Raw genomic sequence first — 24,347 nt, 5'->3', positions numbered from 1 at the left:
GAACTGGACCAACTCTGCTGTGAGCCTCAGGGATCCTATTAGCTCAGCAGAAGCCTTATCTCAATGAATGGTTTTGGTTTAATTTCAAGTGCTAGAAAACCATATTCTGTTTGTGGGCGGCATCAAATCACCAGTAGAGAAGATGAACCAAGCCATGTTAGCAGCAAGTTAAATAAATCTGCCCAGTTCTGCCAATGGGTGCTATAACAATGCATAACAATGATAGCTAGCACTATTTGCATTGCAATGACTGTAGATGGTCAGTGTGATCATTCAGACTGGTGGTGATAGTAACTGCCATCTGTATGGCACTTCAAGTGGACTGGATTTGCTTAACTTGCATGTGGATTTCTGATTTGAGGGCTGGGGCGATTATGATGGCTGTTGGTGTGCACTGGATTAATAGCAGATGTAAAGAGTTAGCTCAGCTGTTGCAGGATCCGGCTGGTAAAACGAAGCTGCTATTGCCAACTAGTGTACCAGAACATCCACATCGATTTGCTCATTTAAAAATGGAAATCGGATTGGGGTGGGGGTGGGCTTATTCTACATCAAATGCTACTCTTGAGGTAGAAGCGTGCAAACATCTTCAAACTTACTTGCAGTTAGTTTAAATATCTTAAATAATTTATGGAATGTTGTGCATCAGAAATAGCCTTAGTTTTACTCCTGGAAAAACATATTCAGATAAAGAGTCATTGTTTTTGACAGGTGACCCCAGCGGTGCTTGCGTCACTATACCAATCCTTTTCATAGCCCCATGATATTCCCAAGCACCTTATCAGCCATATCGCATTGTTTACCCTCAATCACATGCACAACAAACAAAAATTAAGCCTTGAATGATTTGCCAATAGCCTTCAAAACACATTACTATGGCCGGAACACACTATCTTTTTTATGATACCTTGCTTTCATCAACCGAACACACCAACATCACCACTACTCACCTCAAAAGCTCATCATTATCATTACATAAGCCATGCGCATAAGAACCCATGTACCAGTTGACTTTACTGTGATCCCAAGCCTTTCCCTCTCCTTTCAAAATAAAGAAAATTTATCACACTGGATGGCAGAGTGTTCGTAGTGCAAGTGTAAGATGGAAGTGTTGTAGACAAGCATAATCTTCTGGAAAGGACTCCAGTGAGTTTAGAAGAAGGCAGAGCTAGGAATGCTATGGCTGATTGGGTGAAAGTGGATTATTAGAGGAAGTGGTTATGAGACCTCACAAAGTAATAATGTCACTATTCCGTATTAGGTCCAATTAGATTTCTTTAAACCAAACCTTAGCTCAGTCCTGGGTAGCTGAGACACAGAGCAGTCAGGCGTAAGTCAAAGGAAAACAAGTGTAAAGCATTTACCAGTATCAACATTGTCAATTAGTAAGAAATACAACATAATAAAACCCCACTCCAATTTACAAAACTAGTATACATTTTCTACTGTTAAATAGACCCCAAAATGTCAAAAATCTGATGAAGGGAACTTGCGTTACGATTTTTGCACAAAGTTGCCAAATCAGTGCAATTTACTTAAATAGTTTTGTAAATCACTGCTTTTCACTGTTTGTCTATTATTATTAGCAGCATTTATTATTAGCTATCCCATAACAGGTTTCCAGCGTTAGCCATCCTTGCCGGAGATCATCCCTCTTAAATAAATAAAGTAAGCGGACGCGAATCTAGGTACGCCCAATAGCAGTCGGGCTGCCACGTTCTGGATGATTTGCAGCATGGTGGTCATTGAAATAAGGCTACCTAAAAACAGAGTTACTGTAGTGAAAGTGTGATAATATAAGCCCCTGTACCACAACTCCTTGAAGCTCCATAGGGAGCCATTTGATGGTTTGCCTCAAAGCTTTTAGGAGACCAAAGCAGGTGGCTGCTACTTTTTTCACTTACAGAGCCGGCTGTCCAAAATAACACCCAGACTTTTCACCTCCGATTTAGGGGAAGGACGATCACCTAAGGACAGAGGCCATGTAACCTGGTCCCATCCAGATGGGTAATTTTCAACCACCATGACTTCCGTTTTCTCCCTGTTTACCTTGAGGTAACTCTCTACCATTCACTTGGTGACTCACTCTAAGCAGCAGTTAAGTTTGTAGTAAACCGGCTCACCATTAGGAGAGAGAGAGAGAGAGAGACAATTATCTGGGTGTCAGCTTAAGAGAGCATAGTGAAACCAAAAGAACATATAATGTCTGACAGTGGACGGGCATATACGTTAAAAAGTGGCACAGCACACTTTAACTGATGCATGCTGGTGCAAAATGGTTCTTCACTATCTTGAAATCTATTAGTTAAGGATGCTAGCCATTTTAAAGCAGTGCCTATGATGCCAATCTTTTTCAGTATGTGAAGGAGAACTGAGTTTGACAGAGTATCATAGGCTGTACTTAAATCTAACAAGATAGGTGCAGCCGGCCAACTCTGATCTAAGAATAGCTTTAGATCTTCTGTCACCATTAGCAATGCGGTTTCTGTACTAAAACTGACGGAAACCAGTTTGCGAGGGGTGCAAAATGTTGTTCACTTCACAAAGATTTGCAAGATACCTATTAATCGCTTTCTCCAGAATGTTACTAATCCCTAGAAGTAATGAGAAAGGTTTATAATTAGCAACTGTTTCCGGTTTAACTATGTTTTTTTAAAGCAATGGGAGTATAATAGTACGCTTCTGGGACCATTCCACTGCCCAGGGATGCGTTCTAGATATCTGCCATCGCTGTAACAATGGCATTGCCTCCTTTCAGGAGGAAATCTAATGAAGCAGGGTCTAGCTAGGAGCCCGATTTGATCAGCCCATCAATTTCAGGGATATCTTTTTTCCACACTGGAGGAACTATTTCAAACTTAGGATTTGCTTGACTGACGATGGTGCTTGCAGAATTCATATTGTTAGATTCAGCTATATCCGAAAAAGGATTGTAAATAAGACTGACTTTACCTAAAACAACGGTTGGCCGGTGCCTCACAATGAGACTCTGAGGAGGCAGGCCCTGTCTATGCGCCTTGAATGAGAGGGTCCAGCCAAAGTTAAAGTTTCAGGGCGATCGCAATGGAGTGCAAGTCAGATGCAGGGGCAGAGTTGGTCCTGGTCAAGTTTTTACCTGTGTACCTAGAAACTGCTCTGGTTCTTTTTTTCGTCAACAGGCTAGTCAAAGGTGTTCTCTGCAGCTCGAGTCTGGCATTGGGTCCGACGGACAGGTGAAGTCCAGCGGTCCAGTGGGAGTACTGGTTCTAAACGGAAGTTTGAGGATACCTGTGTACTGGCAAAGTAGCAGCAGTGTATGAACCTCTCAGTCCGTGCCAAAAAAAGTTATCTTTTAGCTTTAGGCTCACAAGTTGCAGTTCTGTTGTGAGGAGTATACTCTAGCACTTCTTGGGGGCTATGACTCAATCTCAGGAGCAACACCAGTGGACTCCAGGGTAAGTTCAGTCGCAACTTTGAAAGTGCAGGGTTCCTTTTGCTTTTGTGTCCCTGAAGCTTAACAGGATCACCAAGTAGCCCTTGGGGTCCACTCACTGGTACTTAGCACAAATGGGAGCAGGTCCAGCCCTTCGGGTCTCTATCCACAATGTGAACAGCAGGGGCAGCCCTTCTCTTTCTGAGGTCCTGTCTTGGTTCAGCAGGTGAAGTCTTTCTTGGTGCAGTGTTTCTTTCCAAGGTGCACAGGTTCATCAGGTTCAGTCCTCCTTCTGTTTTTTCTGAGTCCAGTAGAGTTTTGAGGCTGGTAGCCAGGAGTTTCACTTTTGTGCCAATTTCAAGTTTGTGGGTTGGGAGGACTCCTAAACAATGGGGGGGGGGGGGAATTCCCATGGGGCATCCCTACGTACTCTTACTTCACTTCCTAGGGTATTGGAACTAACAATTCCACAGTGCATCTCCTTGCCAAAAATCCAAGATGTCAGAACCTTACTTCCCTCGGTCATAGCTGTGGACACACTCCTGAGGTGTACAGTGTAATGAGTCACCCCTCCTAGAAAACCTGTTTTGCAATGGGCTTCCCCCTCTGGGAGAGATGCCAACCTGTTTACCTACACAAAGAGTTCAAGCAAAAAAGGCTTGGGTCCTTATGCTACCTGGACTGGACCAACAGTAATATGAGCATACAAGATGTCCAGATAGATAGTTCAACACATATTAATGAAACATTGTGACCTTAGACAACTATTCCAAAGTCTGTGTGATTTATTTCACTTTTCTTTTTGTTTTTTTGAAAACAAGATTATGCCATTATTTTCATGGCATATCTTGGACAACACTTATTTTTGAAAAGATATTCTCTGATGATACTTACAAAAGAATTAAACAAAAACACATTGTAACACAACACAGTGAAATACAGTAAAAAGATACAATGAACGTACATAATGACATACAAGACAAAACGACCAGTCCTTATTTCAAATTACACTAGGTGGACACAAAAGTTCTTTAACAGGGGCTTCAGTCTGCTGTCCTGCCAGTGTCAAAAGCTATGAGATTTCCAAAACTTTGGGGGGTGTTGCCATGGTGGGGAAAGGGGTGTAAAGTAGTCCCACGTGGCACACCCTGTGTCTCTTAACCCATTAGCTGGAGTCAACGTGTTTCGAACCCCATCTTGCTGGGTTCCTCTTCGAATAGATAGATGTTTTAGAGGCATATAAGTCACCAAGTGTAAGGCACCTCCTCCCTCCTTCGGGCCATGGACATGGTCTGGTTTGTCATGAGGAATAGTTGTAACCACCAGATTTGTAAAGATTTGGGAAAAGGGGAGTTGGCGCGCAACACCTGGTGCACATTTATTGGGGTCTCCCTAGGCAGATAAAGACCCTGCAACACCCCCATAAAGCACACAGGTAATGATGTTTCTCCCAAGGTTCCCATGAGGAGTCTCTCCTCTCATTTATCGTCCTTGGTGCACAGACGTCATGGATACTTTTCATCGAGGAGCACATGTACTCCAATTTTGATACTTTTACTGGATGTCAAAATTCTCATTCATCTCTATACAATAACACTTCGAAGAACCAACGTTGTCCACATACGATTCAGAGCCCTGAAGAAGTCCTTGTAGGACAAAAAGCGTTGGCTACTCTCTATGTAGGCATAATTTTTTAAGAAGAAAATGAATAAAGATTCTTTGAACAAAGAAACTTTCTTGATATCCATGTTCAGTTGTTATGAATACTTATGCTGTGTAAAGGACAAAAATACAAGCTGAAATACAAAAGCATCCATTCGATGTAATTGTCAAATTTTGAGTGCTGAACCACCAATATTGTAAGTTGTTCGGCAATTCTTGTTTCCTTAAGAGTACAGAGGGTTTGTACTGCAGGTTTATTGCACTATTAGTAGCTTATTACACTTTGCCTAAAACTGTTGTTGACAAGTGCGGGATTCTATTGCCTCAACCTCTCTTTGTGTGTATGTGAAATGTAGAATAACTCCAGATTTGGTTGTCCCAGCCCACCCTCTTCTCTGTTTCTCTTCAAAGTTTCTAACTGTACTCTGGCCCACTTTCCTGAGGCCTGCAGATTATCCAATTCTTTAAACGTTCACCTAGCGATTGGGCACTTAGTTTTGTAAGGTGTACAAGCATCAAGGTAATAGCACCATATTCACTATCGCAGCTCTACCCTTAATGGAGACTAGGAGGGTGTTCCCGAATCTGATTGAAACCCTTAGGCTTTAGCGTACCCTCATTATAGGACTACTGTTTCTCAGTCGTATGGGCAACATGTATTCTAAGATATTAGAACTTGGCCATCCCACATCTCGGGCCTATCTCTGGAAGATTCGGATGAATTCTATACGCCAAGGTAGCGAGACAAAACAATACTGTTTTGTTCTTATAAACTTACAGGAAGATACACTTCCATATTCACAACAGTCTGGGGACAGAAACCAATTGCTGTGCCAATTATAGAAGAGGGAGCCATTGGCGTACACTAACAATGCATGTATTGTCTTGCCTTAATCCCCTGTCCCTCACTGCCTCATGCAGACATACTGCCACTGCCAGGGCTAATGCCCCTTCCAGTGGACCAGCTATCTGATGCCAAGCGACGTGATTTAACACCTACCAAGGGGTCTGTGTATAACAATTTAACCCAACTCTGGAAAATAGGACCTAGTCCATGTTCCCCAGTACGGTCATCATGTAATCCCAGATAATTGCTTTTTTAATATTAAGCACCACAAGTACTCCTTCCATCTCAAAGATTTCTGTAGCATGAAACATGATTAAGCCGCCGTATATTCAAGAGCGTGCTGAGCCATGCAATTAAGTCACATTGGTCCTCATGTATGAGGGAGCCATCACATAAATCAGTCTATTCTAGGGTCTTGGACAGTATTTTTGAGTTTGCATTGATCATAGAGAAGAGTCTATAAGATCCCAAAACCTCAGGGTCTGTATCTGGTTCTATTATCAGGAGTATGGTGGCCTTCCGTCCATGAATATCCTTCCCTACACTTGATCATTCCATATGTGTCTACTTGGGACCACACGGAACCACAGATCCCTAACATGTAGATACGTCATTTAAACTGACCTACCATGTCCATCATTCCACCATGCGAGGCATTTGGCCCCTTTTTAATCCAGTCACCCAGTACACATACCAAAGATTAGGCTGCCGCCTTTACCATATAGGTCACCTTCCAATTGGAGGCCCACGGCCCTAATCTACATATACCACCCAAATTATCTAGCAACACTTCCTGCCTCTCTAATCGATTTGACACATACCGCAAATCAGGTGCCCCCCTCTCTTCATATAGGCCACTTCCCATCATGAGGATCATGGCCTTGTTATTACATTACACACCCAACATGGCCGCCAAACTTGGCAATGCATCTAAGTCCTTCGCAGTGAATACAACACCCACCCAATATGGCTGCCAACAATGTCCATGCCTTTAAGACTCTCCCTTGGGTCCACTTTGTTTGTTACGCCATTGACCATACACCCAAGATGGCCGCCATTGTTCACGCACCAGACTACTGGTAAGATTTCATTTAGAAGACTCTAACCCGGAAGTCACCTCCACGGGGCCCAGAGCCAGGGTAGGATCTCCCCAAGTTGCCAGACCGCCCTGCGTGAGTATGACAAACGCATTCACCGTTCTGGTGTTCTCAAGCCTTGCCACCACCATCACGGTAAGACCGGTACATACAGCTAATGTGCCTCCATTTGTCTAGTCCACTGCAACGCAAGCAACTAAGTGCTCTGCCTTTCCCCATCAGCCTTTGACCATCCTTAACTCGGGTGAGTCTCACGTGCCATCGAGGGTATTGGCTGCCATTATGCGCACCTTAATGAATAAGTCTGTAGCTGCAGTTGTTTGTTGTGTATTGTCAACGTATTGTCACGTAACTTAAACGCAATCACTACTGCTTTTATGAGTTACTTTCTGCACTTTATTAAGATATTCCGGCGACCTTACAGGCATTACGCTTGCTACCATACGGCGCCCGGTTTGATCCCAACAGTTAGCTTAATATGAACAAGGACTGAACATTACTCTTCAGACGCTCTATGTAGCCACTTGACATCACGCCTGCTGCGCGGCCAGTGTGTATTTAAAATTCTTGTACTTACCGACATCAAATTTAACCCTGAACTATCCTATGTACAAGTTGTCAATCTACCAATGACTTCACCGACAGTAGCACATTAATCTGCACCCCCGAGTACCGGGCACTCGATAGTCATGCTACCGGCACAACAACCTATGGCGCCTGTAATTGTTATACGGCCATCTGTAGAGCGAGGCGCTCACTAAACTCCTCTACCTCACTAGCCCTGGTGCAGCACCACTGTTTCTGTCGACACCCCCAGGCCGCCCATCACCTTCCACCATGTGCGCCAATGCACGACGTGAGGTTCACCTAGCCACCAATGGAGCCTGTCAAATTCTACCCACAAAAAAGTAATTTCATTTGTCTGCAGTGTCTCAAATGTCCTAGTTTTTTTCCTTTTTATTGTCTCCCCCCCCTCCCCCCCATTTCCTCTAGGTCTTTCACACCCCAGGACAAATTCCAACTGGGGTCCACTACTGGGTCTGGCTACCTTACTATAATTGATCAAACCAGCCCCATGGTAGTGCACACTAACTGCGCAATTTCACATATGGTCCTGAAGAAGTGCCACTAGACCTGTTAGGGGCTCAATAGGCACGAAACATGTCGACCGTTCACACTGCTTTAGCCCTGTAGGAACATTACACCTTAACAGGGGCTTACCCATATTTTAATTAGGCTAGAGCTACCACAGGAATAAAATACATTACAGTAGGACCACTCTAGACTTATTTTATCTCATTAGCCCAGTGCACTATCCAGCCCTCACACCCGCACACACCCACCGGCTCCTTAAAAAGATCTCCGCCAAAGAGCCCTGTTTACGGGTGCCAGTCAGGCATTGCAGCGCCTGCCCGACGAGGAGCAAGGCCCAATGATGAAGCATGGCATCCTCGGGGGGGGGTGTGAGGGCATCACAAAGAAAGACCTGCCTTTCCCTTCCTCCTTTCCCTAGAAACTGCACACCCCTTTGAAACTCCTTCCACATAGTGACCCAGAATCCCTCCAACAATCTGGCCTCAACATAAGCCTCAAACAGCTTTTCTGGGAGTTGCACATGAAATGTCTGATAAATTTCTGGAGGAAACAGTCTGCACCCGGCATTTTGTCACTCAACATTCCTTGAATGGACTGTATCAGTTCCTATTTTGTAAAGTCCTGTTCTAACTCAGCAGCTTGGTGTCTGCGAGCCTGAGAGTCATGACGCCATTCAGAAACTCTTGCACTGATAAATCATGAGGTTGGGGCAGGCATATGTACACCACTGCCAGTTACTGTGAGAGGGTGTGGTTTATGCTGACTTGTCCCTGGTTTGGTCCCATTTGGTCTGTTCAGTGGCAGTAGTAGGGGGAAAGGCCTATTCCTCTTCAATAGTTGGCCAGAAGCCTCCTTTACTGGTCTCATTCCTTCTGCAGCCTCTGCCCGTAGCCTCCCTGGGTAAATGTATCCAGGGCATCCCAGGTTTCTCCCTACCTTACATTTGGCTACAGTGAGGTCTGACCTGTCGGTCGGATAATCTGTCTTTATGTTCATTTTAGCTGTCCTTGCAGACGCACATTATGCTGTAATTGTTGGCAGGTATCATACATCTTACTCATACATTCTCCAGTTAGGAGCCCTTTTAGTTCCTCACATTTGCCCTGCTATCAGTCAACCCCAATTGAGTTCTATATATGTGGCTATGGTCGTTTTTAATTCACGTTGAAATGCTGAATCCCTAAGAGCTTCTGAATGTAAGAGCCATGGGAGTACATTGCTAAGTGTCAGTCCTGTTGTACTCTATCAGGAATGGCGAGTGATCAGAAAAAAACCGTTCAAAATATTGTGCCACCTGAATTTTTATTGTCAAATTGCACGAGACCAACACATGATATAGCTTGCAATGTGTGTTGTCTGGTGGAAAAACAGAAGTACTCTCTAAGAGGTTGAAGTGCTCTCCAGACACCTATTCAGTCTACACTGTCCATAATGTCAGTTAGCATTTCTATCATATCAGGTTTAGTATGAATGCAGATGTCTATCTATATTACCATCTATTCTGCAGTTAAAGTTCTGGGTCCACATCAAAGGAACATCAATGTAAGGTATTATCAAATCCGATAGGTTCCAGAAAGAAGTTCTGTCATCTGTATATGGAGCATATATATTTACTAGACATATCTCAGCCTGACCATACAAATAAGTTACTTACCTTCGGTAATGACTTATCTGGGAAAGACTATCTAGCCGCTTATTCCTTACCTTAGAAATATTCCCAGGTGTCAGACTGGATATGGAATTTTTTCATGAGCAGTATCCCTGCGCACTGGTAGGTGCCATCGTTTGGCTCAGTGTGACGTCATCTGCGCCAGAAGGGACGTTTGTGGTGCATATATAGGCGCCACCCAGGTGCGCTGACATCAGTTACTTTTTGCAAATTTTCACGCTAGAAACGCGGAGACACGAAGTACACTGACCACTGGTTTGGAAAATTAGGGCCGTGAAAGGGGAAAACTCTGTCCCTAGAAATCTATTTGCAGAGCGGGGAGGATGGGTGGTTGGGTAACAAATCTGCAGCTAAACAGAGTCCCTACCAGATATGGCATTTAAAGGTGAATAACTTGTTAATCTAAAGAGACTTCTAGCCGTAGATTTGTTACCTTAGAATAGATACTCAAGCAATACCTCCCCGGAGATGGGTCTGTGGACCAATTTCAGATGAGGAAGTCTTGCAGGACTGAACGAACAAAATGCTCATCTCTATGGGCCCAGCTGACCAGAGAGTAATGTTTGGTAAACATGTGCAATGATGCCTACGCTGCTGCACAGCAGATATCCAGGACCAGAACTTTGCACACTAACGCAGTGATCACAGCTTTTGCTGTGGTGGAATGAGCGCCTAAACTCTCAAGGGGTGGCTTTTTGGCCAGTGTTTAGCAGATTTTGATGCAGAGCTTGCTTCATCAGGAGTTGGTCCACTTTGGCATGACTCGTCTTTTCTTTACTCCAACATACCCCACGAAGAGTTGGTCTTCCACTTGAAACTCATGTGCAGTCAAAGTAGAACAACAATACTCTTTTTGGGTCCAAACAGTGGAGTTGCTGCTCTTCTGGTGATGGATTGTCCTACATAAAAAATGGAGTGACCACTCTTGGAGGAAAAGAGGCTCGTGTGTGAAGCACCAGTTTGTCAGAATTAATGGCGAGGTAGGGAGCCTTCCATCAAGATCAAAACCCTCTACGACAACTTCGTCGACCATCCACCAGAAGCCAAAGCCGGTCCCCCGCCCTCCAAAGGCACCAGCAAGACCACCATCTTCAGCTGGACACCGATCACGACCAAATACACAGCCTCAACCATGAAAGGCATCCACTCAGGGGCCCCCACCGACCCCTGCCCTCCTCACATCTACCACAGAGCCGCGACCGCCATCCCACCCGAACTCCAACGCACCATCAACACCACCTTCAAAACAGGCATCTTCCCCGACAACTGGAAACGCACAGAAGCAGGCCCCTGTTCAAGAAGCCCACAGCTGACCCCACCGACCTCAAGAACTACCCGCCCATCTCGCTCCTACCCTTCGCAGCCAAAGTTGCAGAGAAAACAGTCAGCAGGGAACTAACTCAATTCATCGAAGAGAACGCCACCCTCAACCTGTCCCAATCCGGATTCCAAAGCAACCACAGCACCGAGAATGCCCTACACGCCGCCACAAACTACATCCGCACCCTCCTGGACCAAGGACACTCTGCAGCCCTCATCCTACTCGACTTGTCAGCATTTTGAACTTCTCCTTCTTGAGGAAGTAATTCAAAGGGCATAGATCTTGGATAGGACAAAGGCCTTCATCTTTTTTCAGCATTAAGAAATAGCGGGAAAGCAACCACTACCCACTTCTGGCGTCTGTACTCTATCTATGGCTCCCTTGGCCAAGAAAGCCACGACTTCCTGGAAGAGACAAATGGTATTCTGTCAACCATTCGTAAGATGGTGGCATGGGGGTAGAGGTAGTCACAAAATGAGGGAAATGCAGATTGGGAGTGACGAGGGGCCATAGATAGGCCCAATGACCGGGCCATAGCCTTTCTGTCCTTAAATCTCGCTCCCTTAAATCTCTCTAGCACAGAATCCACCTAGTCTCCAAAGAGGAGGAAAACATCAAAGGGCTTGTCCATACGGCATGATTGGACATCCCTAGAAAAGCCAGTCGTTCTCAACCAGGTGTGGTGCCATAAGGGCACCGTTGATGAAACCGCACTACCTAGTGAGTCAGAAGTGTCCAGGCCATATCGTATTCTGAACTTCACTGTATCTCTCACATTGGCAACAGCCTGAGAAAGTACCGCCCAGGGCCTTCTCCAGGACAGATGGCAGCAACTGCACAACTGTATCCCACAGGGCATGGATCATGGTCTCTTTCGAGGCACCAGAGGCAAAGAAGTTGTGGGTCTGTCACTGACATCTGCCTGTGACAGGTGCTGCACGGCTTGAAGCCGGCCTTCTTAGATGATATTTCTGCCACACCAGAAGGTAAGACCTCAAAAAGAATTTGACAAAAGGTCGAAAAAAGCAGTTATAAAGTGACTAAGGGGTAGCTCTCCCAGGATCTAAGCTGACAGGCGAGGAAAGAAAAGAACTGATGGAAGCATGTCGGGGTGGCGCCTATATAGGCGCAGTGAACAATGTCACATCACATTTGATTTAGAAAAGTGGTGCTGGAAAGGGATCGGGCTGCCATCCAGATCAATACACCACATGCATGGGCTTAGTAAGCAGAGGACAAGAGTTGCCCCCCTGCATCTTTTCTGGACCTTGCCCTCCTCCTCATCTGTGAGATGTGTTTCCTGGAGGACTGCTATCTGGAAGGATTGGTGTCTAAGGTATGTGCGCACCCAGTGTCTTTTAGCAAAACCATTAAAGCTACAAATATTCCAGGTGAGCAACTCTATATTCCAGCACATCTTAGTGTCTAAAGGACACTGTTTCTGGTCACCTGGGTGAGTCTACGACGGTATGCCTCATGCATGTGAGAATATGACGATCCCTTTTTCTGAAGTGCTATATCAAGCATTTTTCTATTCAGAGTCGCATCATCATATGGTCGTGCAGAATGTTGTGTCCAAAAGCAAATACGCTCAAAGTATTAAATGAATGTACAAAATAGCACTGAGATTCAAGGCTGCTGGTCCTCCCTAGGCATGGTCCCGTCTGCATGAGACCAACAAGATGCTGCCCTTCAAACATCAGGACTCTCGTGACCCCAGGTTATTCCATTCTCAGAGGCAAATATCAGTAGACCCTCACTAGTCTAATTTGAAACCACAGAATATAACCTTCTACTTCATACTATATCAATTTGGTGTACTCAAAATGATCAACTATAGTTTGTCAAATGAATGGCATTTATAGGAGTTTATAAACTAATCAAATAAAAGGTTTAAAAACCATATGGGATTTAGCAAACTATAAATATGGTTTGTTACATTTTGACAAGCTTACAAGAAGTGTATATTCATCTCAAAACTAATCATTAGGGTAAGAGAGGTTAAACAAAGGTGATGTGTGCCACAAGGATTATACTAAGACTTGAAGCTGAATATTGAGGGCAGCCTTGGTATTAAGACTGTAATAGAGGAGAGACTGTATTAAAGTGCTAACAATTACACACAGCAGGGATAAGAAGTGAGTGCATGAATTATGAAAGCAAGATCGCCATCTACATAACAATACCAGAGACCAGAAAATATCAAGTGGGCTCACAGCACCATAGACTTCAAGACTATTAAAAGAACCAAGCAACATTTTAACACTTCATATGAATGAAGCAAATTAAAAAGATGTACATTTTAGTGGATGCAAAACATATACTTCCAGCATCATAAACAGACTTCACTGAAAAGGGTAGGAGGCCAGGGCATTGGGGTGGGGGGAATGAAAGAGTTGTATGTCCTGGTTTCATACAGGTTAAGCTTTGCCTGAGACAATGCCACCATATACATCAGCACAGAGCCCAATTTTGTACAAGTAAATGTGAGGGTTGGGGAATCATGGAGATATGATGCTGGAATGTTCATGCCTGACAAATGTGAATATTCGTGTAAGCTTGTGAAACTACCAAAAACCAACTCCTGCCCAAGAAGTTGAAGCATCTTGGAAATGGAACCCTAATGCAAACCTTAAGTGGAGCCTGCACTGCAGCTGGACCACCTTCCTTGAAGCAAAGGTGAGATAATACTCGAGATGGCCTTTCATAGAAACTTTTATGAAAGGAATATATTCTGTCAGAAAAGTGCATCCGTTTTGAGTTAAAGGAAACACATTTAGGAATGGGCTCTACTGTAGTGCCAGATATTGGGCAACTCTTCCCATGTGAGCTGCAGACTCTGGTACATCATAATGAATACTCCAAGGCCTACAGTCTTCACAAGGAGATGGCAAATGGAAGGTATACTCCACTGCAATGTACGCCAGCCTAGGAAACATGAACTACTGAAAGATGCCCTTTAAAAAGTTAACAGGTCGTTGAGCCCTTCGTGTGTGGTATGGGCCAGCCCACATCAGCAAGAAAATACTCATGCTCAAATACAGTTAGGGATCCCCTATATCTATCTTAGTGCCCATTGTTGCTCTGCCACCACTAGGTCAGCAATGGAAGAAAGATAGATACAAGATCAAGCCCTGTGTCTAGATCTAGGATGGTTACTGTCCCAAAAAGATGTGCAGAGGACATCAACGTGTGGCAATATCTGAAAAATAACAAAGATCACAATTGCATCCATTGCAACTCAAAATGGGATTTCACAAGGCTACAGAATTCAGATCTATAATTGAGTCAGGACCTTTTTTATGTATAACTTGAACAGGTTGATTACCTTGGATTAAACAGGGTGATCTTACCTCTGATCCAAACCTCCCAAAGTTGACAAGACCTGGATTGGAGAGATCGCCTGGCTTTTTATTGTAGATGCTCAAGATGAAGTTCAGAGTGAAGGTGGAAATCATGGAGGCAAAAAACTTGAAAGAGAATATACACACATGAGCGAAGGTTACAAAACACACTAACATCATAAAATATGCAATACAACTATTGAGAAAAAGCAGACGAGACAATCCAGCCATCAGGCAACCAAGCCAACACAGCACTGTGTTTTATGGTGCACAGATAACCCAAGAAAGGGGAGATGCCCAGTTCAAACAGCCAGCTCCAATTATAATGACAAAATAAAATGGAGGGCACTATGGACAAGCAGCCCAGGTCATACAACCAACAAAGCATGCATCCCAGACCACTCTAGCACATCCCCATGCTTTTGCTGTGTAATACAGTTGTAACATGTAACCTCGTCTTCTAAATCTGATTCTCTCACAATCATACAGGCAGCTGAGATATAGCTCTATCCGGGTGTGTATCAGCTCCACTGTAGTATTAGTGCCTTAGCACTACAACAGAGCAGCAGGCACTTACAATTCTCCATGTGAGCATCTGGTTCCAAAAAGAAGCTCCTTCTTCCAAACTGAACAAGACACCACCTGCAAGAGATTAAAAAAAAAAAGAAACAAGGCTATTTTTCTGGAAGAAATCCAATTTTACCAAGGGTGATACAAACATTTTGTGACAATACAACTGCCAGCTGACAAGAGCTCCAAACCCCACATCTGTTTTGCACAAACAATTCAACAGCTGACCTTCAAACGATAGTCCCTTACCAAGAAAAATCCATCATGGTCACATGCATACCAATGATCCCATTGGGAACTTTTTAACCACAACTCTCTCTGTGCCAAAAATACCAGCATGTCCTTTCACAAGTACATTCCCTCATATGACAATCAACTTGTAGGAGAATGCAACCAGCTCCATTCTTGTCATGAATCCCGAAGGCTCCCTAGCAGATGAAGCAATGTGAAAGAGTGCTCTGCCAGCAGGTTGGCCTAATAAACGTGCCTTCAGTGCCACCTGGCACTCTGCCAGAACCAGAACCACAGCTTAATACTCTCACTACCACCAGACAGGCCACCAGATATCCCTGGTTGTATTCAGATCTTCTACATCCTCATGTGGGTCCTGAGAATTGACTTTGGTCATAATCTTTGAAACTGCTTTTCAGTCTCCTCGGAGGTAATACTGTAATACAGTCCCACCAAGAAACAGCCAGATGCGGTGACCTTCAAGCTAGGAAAGTAGCACAGAAATATTGGCAGCCCTGGGCTGGATAAAGATCACCTACAAGCAAGCATTGTTGATTGTGGAAGTTGGCAGTCCCGTGTCAATATCCTGGGAGTTCTGATGAGTAGGCTTCCCTTACATGTGAAAGCATATTTGTCCACAAGATGTTGAGAGGTCTCTTGATCATGAGCAGATGCTGTCTCTCTCCCTCTGTTGGTTTCAAACACTGATTAACAATTTTACTCTAAACATCATCTTTAAAATGCTCAAGAGCTACATTAGAAAACTGTAGATCTAAGAAAGATAGATACATAATAAAAACAAATGATGCCCCACTCGTGACATGGAAAGTTTAGTGCAGAGTCTTATAGTCAGTATTGAAGGTCTTTAGGTCTGTGGAAACCTTGACTGTGAGCCAAAATTTACTGCAGCAGCTTGGTTTGGGAGGAACTCAGCCAAGAGGAGATGGGCATTTAAAATGGTGGCGCTCAAAGTCTGTATCAAAGGATTTCCTAGAGAGAGGAGGTGGGGGGCTAGGAGCTGGAGGAGCAGTCCAGTGCCTGTGCTCCTTGGATAATGTCTCAAACAAATATTAGGGCTACTGTTTCTAGAGAGAAAGAGGAGATATCGACAGGTTGTGCAGGACTCGCGCATATGTACGGTGGCACTCAGCAGGACTGTTTCATGTTGCCCTCACACATCACAAAGGGATGTCATGCTTCATCATGGGGCTATTACTCCTTTTCGGGCCGGCGCTGCAATGCCCAATGGGTCCCCAGAAAGGTCACTTTGGCGGAGATCTTTTATTGGTATGATGAATGCAAGGTAGAGTCTAGTTGGGATGGTATCTCATGTGTGATGATGTGTGTTCAAACTGGCCAGGGAGGCCACCAACTACTTTTAATAACTGGACCGCCCTATCAGATTAAAAACCTTTACAGGTAAATGTACCAATGGGGCCATAAAGTACCCTGGTAGTCAAATGTGAGTTCCCTCCTTAGGGTTGACTGATAAGACCCTAAAGAGGGAACTCACATCTCACATAAAGATGTGTCTCCTGATATAAAGGACCCAATTCTATGCAGGAGCCTGTTCCACCACTTTGCTGCTATTACCCACAGTGTGAATGGCGAGCAGAGATGTCGTGGTGTGCTCTCAAATGAATGTCATTAACAATGTCCAAAACAGGTGAACAGCCACTCTAACATAACCGTTGTAGTTAGCTCCCAGAAAAACGCCACCGTTGAAGATTATGATGATGAGAAGCCTATTCGGAGTTAAGTTGTGGATGAGATTCTTCAGTCAACATCTTTTGTTCTAAATTCTCGTACTCCTTCAGTAATTGTGATACCAGCTGTTGCAGACATGGTGGTCTGTACAGTGCCAAAGTTCCCCATTTTATTAACAGATCAAAAGGGCGGAGTATACTGAAGATTTTTTGGGATGGTGCTATAACAGGCATGGAATAATCTTTCACATGATACAGTGGCTGCAGATTTGAGGCAGAACACATTTGCAGAGACAACTTAAATATGCAGTTAGCTTCACCTCCTGCATATTTATAAGAGGCTCATATTATTTTCAAGCAGCTTAGCAGCTGAATAAACAGAAGCATCATATTCTTACCCACAGGAGCGCCAAAAGCAGCTGAGACACCAGCAGCGGCTCCAGCCGATACAAAATCCCTCTTTTCTGTGTCTCTGCGAAAGTACTCAAAGATCTGAAAGAAGAGAGAGCTGGGTAAGGAGAATGTCAGCTTTGTCCTCAATGCATACTGTAACACTAATCACCAGATGGAAAGAAATTAGTTGGCGAGTGCAAGAAAACAAATTACCCACAAATCACCTTTCCAGGCCCTAACCTGTCCTGCAAGTAACTCCTATAATTTGTGGTTTCCATGTCACCTGATATCATTTTCACACTGTGGTTTCCTTATTCATATTTCTTTTGATGTTAGACACATGACTATTCTTTATAAACATACATTTAAAGCACATGTATTGTCCTACTTGAAACCAAACTCTAATTTAAGTCCCCTCAAGTTTGGCTTCATTGCAATGTCTCATAAAACATTTGTATCCTAACCTCCCAATAAACACCAGCAACTCTACTTCCAACAAATGAAAGCTCCCTTGCGCCCAACAAATGCCAGCGACTGTTCTCTCATCCAATATCTGCCTCCTTCTCCTAGCCAGGTGTTTCTTACCTCCCAGCCAACATCTGTTTCTTTCCCAAACCATTGCCTGCATTTTCCTTTTGAATCATCTCACATTTTCTTTCTGACCAATCAATCAACACCTCCTTGCCTCCTCCCTACAACACAGCTCCTGCTTCAATCCTCCCAACTAATATCAGATTCTCCCATCCCAGACAGCCACTGATTGTTTCGCCTACCCCAACCACCCAACACCTGCTTCTCCCCTCCCAAAGAATTAAGGCTTGCTAATCCCCCCGCTCGCCCACCTAACCAATCCATGCAATTTCTCCCTTAAAACCACCAAGGCTGCTTCTCCACACTCAATCAACGCCAGCTTCTTTCCTTGCAAACAAGAGCTTCCCTCCATCCAGCCATGCATGCTTCTCTCGAAGCAACCAACTTCCCAATATTTGCACCTCCCTCTCCCAAACAATCACCGAATGCATGTTTATTCATGTCCAGTCAACCACCCAGCATCTGTTTCTCCCTAAACAATCGTCACCAGCATCCCACAAAACCAACTAATGGCTGCTTCTCTCTTCCCACCTAATGAATGCTTCTCTCTTCCCACCTAATGAATGCTTCTCTTCCCACCTAATGAATGCTTCTCTCCTCCATGCCAACACCTGCTTCTCACCTCCAAGTGGTGCCTGCTTCTCTCCTCCAAAGCGGCGCCCCCTTCTCTCCTCCAAGCGGTGCCGGCTTCTCCCCTCCAAGGGGTGCCGGCCACCCCCTCCAAGCGGTGCCGGCATCTCCCCTTCAAGCGGTGCCGGCTTCTCCCCTCCAAGCGGTGCCGGCTTCTCCCCTCCAAGCGGTGCCGGCTTCTCCCCTCCAAGCGGTGCCGGCTTCTCCCCTCCAAGCGGTGCCGGCTTCTCCCCTCCAAGCGGTGCCGGCTTCTCCCCTCCAAGCGGTGCCGGCTTCTCCCCTCCAAGCGGTGCCGGCTTCTCCCCTCCAAGCGGTGCCGGCTTCTCCCCTCCAAGCGGCGCCGGCTTCTCCCCTCCAAGCGGCGCCGGCTTCTACCCTCCAAGCGGTGCCGGCTTCTCCCCTCCAAGCGGTGCCGGCATCTCCCCTCCAGGCGGTGCCGGCTTCTCTCCTCCAAGCGGCGGCGCCGACTTCTCTCCTCCAAGCGGCGGCGGCGCCGACTTCTCTCCTCCAAGCGGCGGCGCCCACTTCTCTCCTCCAAGCGGCGGCGCCCACTTCTCTCCTCCAAGCGGCGGCACCCGCTTCTCTCCTCCAAGCGGCGGCACCCGCTTCTCTCCTCCAAGCGGCGGCGCCCGCTTCTCTCCTCCAAAGCGGCGCCCGCTTCTCTCCTCCAAAGTGGCGCCCGCTTCTCACCTCCAAAGAGGCGCCCGCTTCTCTCCTCCAAAGCGGCGCCCGCTTCTCTCCTCGAAAGCGGCGCCCGCTTCTCTCCTCCAAAGCGGCGCCCGCTTCTCTCCTCCAAAGCGGCGCCCGCTTCTCTCCTCCAAAGCGGCGCCCGCTTCTCTCCTCCAAAGCGGCGCCCGCTTCTCTCCTCCAAAGCGGCGCCCGCTTCTCTCCTCCAAAGCGGCGCCCGCTTCTCTCCTCCAAAGCGGCGCCCGCTTCTCTCCTCCAAAGCGGCGCCCGCTTCTCTCCTCCAAAGCGGCGCCCGCTTCTCTCCTCCAAAGCGGCGCCCGCTTCTCTCCTCCAAAGCGGCGCCTGCTTCTCTACTCCATAGTTGTGCCTCCCAATAAATACACTTCTCTCTCAAAACAAATGCTCATTCTCAACTCTAAATCAAATCAGTTTCTAACCTCTAAACCAAAGCCTGCTTTTCCCCTCTAAACCAATCAACACTTGCATTATCCCAACCAATTAACAGCTGCTTGTCTCCTTTCCACCCAAACAATGCCTGCTCCTCCCAACCAAAGCCTTCTTGTCTACTGTCAACGAATACCTGCTTCTAGTTGAAGGGCAGCTCCTTTCCAATCAATCAAGATCTACCTACTCAGATCTTCCCAATAAACAACTGATTCTCTCTTATCTTCCTTTACCTCTTGCTTGGTGACCATACAAAGGGCTTCCTGTCCAAACTAATATACAGATTAAATAAGAATCCCATATAACAGTAACTTTCTGTACAGCTGGAAACTGGGACATACAAAGAACTATTGCTACTAAACTATTTAAGGACAATTATCACTGCAGTTTTGAAACTGCACTACAGATTTGCATCTTGTTACAGGGTGGGCCTTAAATACGTTTTATCCTTTTGGGTAGTGATACGGTAGATGATATACCTGTGTTTAAGAATAATGTAGGCAGTCAGCTCCTGAGCAGCTCCTTTTCTTTGGCAGATGTTTTCATGTTAATGCTCGAAGCAAGGGAGGCACTCATGCTCTTCCGAAGAGATGAGGCAGGTTCTCCACATTCAGGGTAATCTACATCCTTGTCTCGAAATCCAAATACCAGGTTTTCTTCACCAGTCCTACAGTCTATCCCTAACTAACAAACGACTGTAGTAGGAGAGATATATCAAGATTCACTCCTTTACTCTACACTGGTGTGCACAGCCTCACTTGAATTAAAATCAGAAATAATCAGTTTCAAAGGTCAGTGTAATTCAAAGCTAATGGCAGCTGGGGCCAGAAGGGCAGTTGAGGACCTAGAATTCAGAGCCTATCCACCATTTGAATATTTATGATAGCCAATCAAACTAAAATGCATTGCTCTAATTATATAGTCCAGTCCAAATGGTAACCAAGTGTCCCATACCTTGTACAATTGCTCAGAATCCATGGTATCACCAACCATAGAGGTCCTGGACACATCAGTATCAAGGTCTGCTATTGATCTAGTATGTGAATTAAGGTCACCCCTCCCCTCACAAGAGAAAGATTTAATGCCCAATATCTCATGTGAACCATTTGAGCACCTCCTTAGATTATGTTTGCAACCAATTTTGGACATTCTGAAGAGGGTGGAACAAAGGCTGGGAAACCTTGAGTCTTTGTTTGCTGACAAAGCTGAGCCAGGGCCTTCACAGACTAATTCTAAGCCAGCCCCTCCATCGAAGGTCCCAGTTCAGGCCCTAGCCCTCGGCTGTCACCAAGGGCCCTGCTAAGGGCGCTAATGGAGTTAACAATCTCCCAGATCACACTCATTCGGGGGTACCAGCTCCCCAGCAAGTTGTCCAGCAGGTCCCGTTGGTGACAGCTGAAAAATCAGCTGTATTGGTGTCCAAAGAATCCATGAGGGGTGGGGATAGTTTGTTACCCCCTATCCGACATGCGGGGCAGGGCAGGCCGAGTCGACCTACTAAAGATAAAATGCAGGGCCCCAATGTTGAGTTGCCCCCTGATTCTGTCCCCTTTGTGGTCGTGCTTACTGGCGTCCCGACCCTAGAGGATGGAAAAAGGGAGGGATATTCCCAACTAAAAAACAAAACATTGCATTGGCTGGGACTAAATAGACCACTCCCATATTACGTCAATGGAGAGATCGTACACGTTAGGCGTATCTCTTGGCTGGGTAGTAGGGAAAAAAACCTAAAGGGAGACCTTATAGTCATAAACTTTAGAGACCCTGAGGCTGTTAGACTCATATTGAATGGGTATTCGGGGAATTCGAGTAGTGCTATAGTTCCTCATGACTTGACCTTCTTTTACCCAAGATCACTTGTGTGCCCCCCTTTCTTTCCAGGAGGCTTAGTTGATACACAACACAATATGTATATGCCACCCATTAACAGTTATACGGGTCAGGCTATTAGATCCCTGCCCACTAGATTAGATCTAGGGTGGAATACAGTGCCTGCAAGAAACTATGGTATGCCAACCGGGAGGTTGGAACAGGTGCATGGGGATAGGAGAATGGACCATCTGATCCCTTTCACCCCGCTAGAAACATCCAACAGATTTAATATCTTATCCTGTTTTGATGGGTGCGATTGACAGCTGGGGGAATATGCTGATAGTCCACAGGTTATGTTCAACCCCAGATCATTCCCACACTCAGAATTAGTATATGATTGGCCTTTATCTGGCCCTCGTACAGACCCCATACCAGTTCTCCCTTCTGTTGATTGTTGCTTATCTGCTGAGGGAGCCGAACAGGGGCTAATTGATGATTTAAATGTTGACAAAGCCATTCCAGGTGATTTACATCCTCCAGTCCCGCCTGCAAGTTCTTTACTTCCTTGCCCTGACGCTAGCCTCACTCCTTGTACACCACACTCTGCCACTCTTGGCCTGGCAGGAGTGGGGCTGGAGGCATCCAACTTGTGTCTGTCAAAGCTACGGATAAGTTCTTGGAATATTGCAGGTCTCGAATCAAAGCTAGACTTGCCGGATTGGGGGACTTTTATTGATCTTTCCGACATTTGGTCCTTTCAGGAAACCTGGGCTCTTGGGCCAATCTTTCGTGCTGGGTACTTGAATTTTTCTAGACCCGCTACGAAGGGTGCAAGGGGTAGACCAGTGGGTGGCCTAGCAATCTGGGTGCGCCAACACGCGGGTGTAGCGGTGGAGGAGCTCCCATTGGATAACCCCGATATGTTGGCCATACGGATAACCTCGTCTTCAGGACTAAATATGGTAATTGTGAATATTTATATGCGGGGTGTCCAAGGGGGAAAATGCTCCCCTGTTGCATTGGTGTTGGATGGATTCCTAGGCTCACTACCGGTGAACACAAATAGGGTGGTACTGGGTGATTTCAATACCTGTTTTGAACCCATGGGGTTGGACGATGATTTGCTTACCGAGCCCTGGATGAGGAGGTCTTGCTAAGGATTAGAAGCATGTTGAGGGATACACTGACCCAAATCAGCGGGCTTATCCAGGAGTCGGCCCTTCTGGATAATATTACACTACTTCACAGGGATCTCTTTTTAAATCTTAAAACTTTTTTTATTAAACCCATGGGCCCCAGTAAGAATAAGAATAAGCAAAAGCCTCTAACCTGGTTTGATAGCGCCTGTAGGGAATCACAAAAGGCGCTTCACGCGGCTCTAAGGTCAAGAGACCAGACCCTAATTTGTTGTTGCAGGGCCACCTATAAAGTTGTGCAGGCCGCTGCTAAGAAGAATTGGGATGAGACCCGCTGGAAGGAACTGCTGGAGGCATGCCAGAGTAATAATATGATCAAATTCTGGCGGCAGCTTAAATGGGGAAATTGCCCACAAGATAGATCCCCCGCTAATAGTGTTGAGCCAAGGAAATGGGTTGAGTATTATGGGAACCAATTCAAAGCGAATGGCTCCAGCCCCGCATATCCGATTCACATCAACACCAAAGAAGCCCTGGTCTTCACGCCTACCGAAGTGAGGGCGGTGCTAAGGGTTATCCCGGGAGGCAAAGCACCAGGTCCTGACTGCATACCAGCCGACATGTTTAAGCAGGAACAGGACCTCTGGGTCCCATATATTGTTTTCTTGGCGAATGCACTGGCAAGGGGTGCGAAAGTCCCAGAATCATGGCTCGGGCGGAGATTCTCCCCATTCACAAGAAGGGGGACCGCTCAGTAACGGCCAATTACCGACCCATAAGCCTCATCGATGCAGTACAAAAAATTGTGGCCAGCCTTCTTTTGGGCAGGATCCTGACTTGGATTTCCGACTATGATGTTTTAAGCCCTCTGCAGGCGGGTTTTCGGCAACACATGGGGACCCTGGAGCAAGTTTTTAGATTTATGCTAGTATATTGGAAGGTGGTCCTTCTTGGGGGAGGCCTGTTTGCGGCATTTGTGGACCTCAGGTCAGCTTTCGACCTTGTACCTAGGTCTAAGCTATGGGAAGTTCTGCTGGATCTTGGTATGCCCAAGGAGTTGGTGGTGTTGCTGATTAATTTGCATACAAATACCTACGCCAAAGTAAGATGGGGTGGCCCAGGTGAAGTTACCGACAGTTTTAAAGTTGCTAAGGGGGTCAGACAAGGGTGTGTGTTGGCCCCGACCCTGTTTTCTTTGTTTATTAATGGGGTGACTAAGTACTTTACAAATTTTCCAACGGACGCGCCCACACTTGTAGGAAGGAAAATCCCCCTACTCATGTTCGCGGACGACACTCTGATTATTTCGAAAACGAGGCAGGGACTGCAGTCCGCCCTGGCTCGGTTTGAGTGTTTTTGCAGCGACCATGAGTTAAAGGTGAACGTTAATAAGACCAAGTTTATGGTTCTGCGTGGCCCCAAGCCTGTGAAGGCCAAGGTGTCAATGTGTGGTGCCACCCTGGATCAAACTGAGGTCTTCACATACTTGGGTGTCACACTAAGTGAGAATCTGAGCTGGAAACCACAGATGGATCTTATGACCCTGAAACATGGGCAACTTGGGGGAGCCTTATTGAAGGAGTATGCTAAATCCCTCACTAAACCCATGGCACCGCTTGTTAAAATTTATAGTTCCAAGGTAATTCCTGCAACTACCTATGGGGCCGAGCTGTGGGGGTATAGTGATCTTTCCTCCTTGA

The 24,347-nt window shown here is 45.8% G+C and overlaps 1 protein-coding gene across 2 annotated transcripts in view; it reads right to left on the bottom strand.

Moving 5' to 3' along the window:
* The window catches only part of CLCN7 (chloride voltage-gated channel 7), a 313,583-nt gene that overhangs the window by 73,119 nt on the left and 216,117 nt on the right, over positions 1–24,347 (bottom strand). For both annotated transcript variants that reach the window (XM_078663121.1, XM_078663122.1), the window contains 3 exons: positions 17,353–17,446; positions 15,025–15,089; positions 14,457–14,573 (listed from right to left, as the gene is read on the bottom strand). In XM_078663121.1, the coding sequence (XP_078519247.1) occupies positions 14,457–14,573; positions 15,025–15,089; positions 17,353–17,446 (276 nt within the window). The remainder of the gene's footprint in view (positions 1–14,456; positions 14,574–15,024; positions 15,090–17,352; positions 17,447–24,347) is intronic.

The sequence above is a fragment of the Lissotriton helveticus genome, chromosome 10 (assembly GCF_964261635.1).
Source record: "Lissotriton helveticus chromosome 10, aLisHel1.1, whole genome shotgun sequence".
NCBI lineage: Eukaryota > Metazoa > Chordata > Amphibia > Caudata > Salamandridae > Lissotriton > Lissotriton helveticus.
Note: the sequence above shows the minus strand (reverse complement) of the source record. Positions and strands in the feature narration are given on the sequence as shown.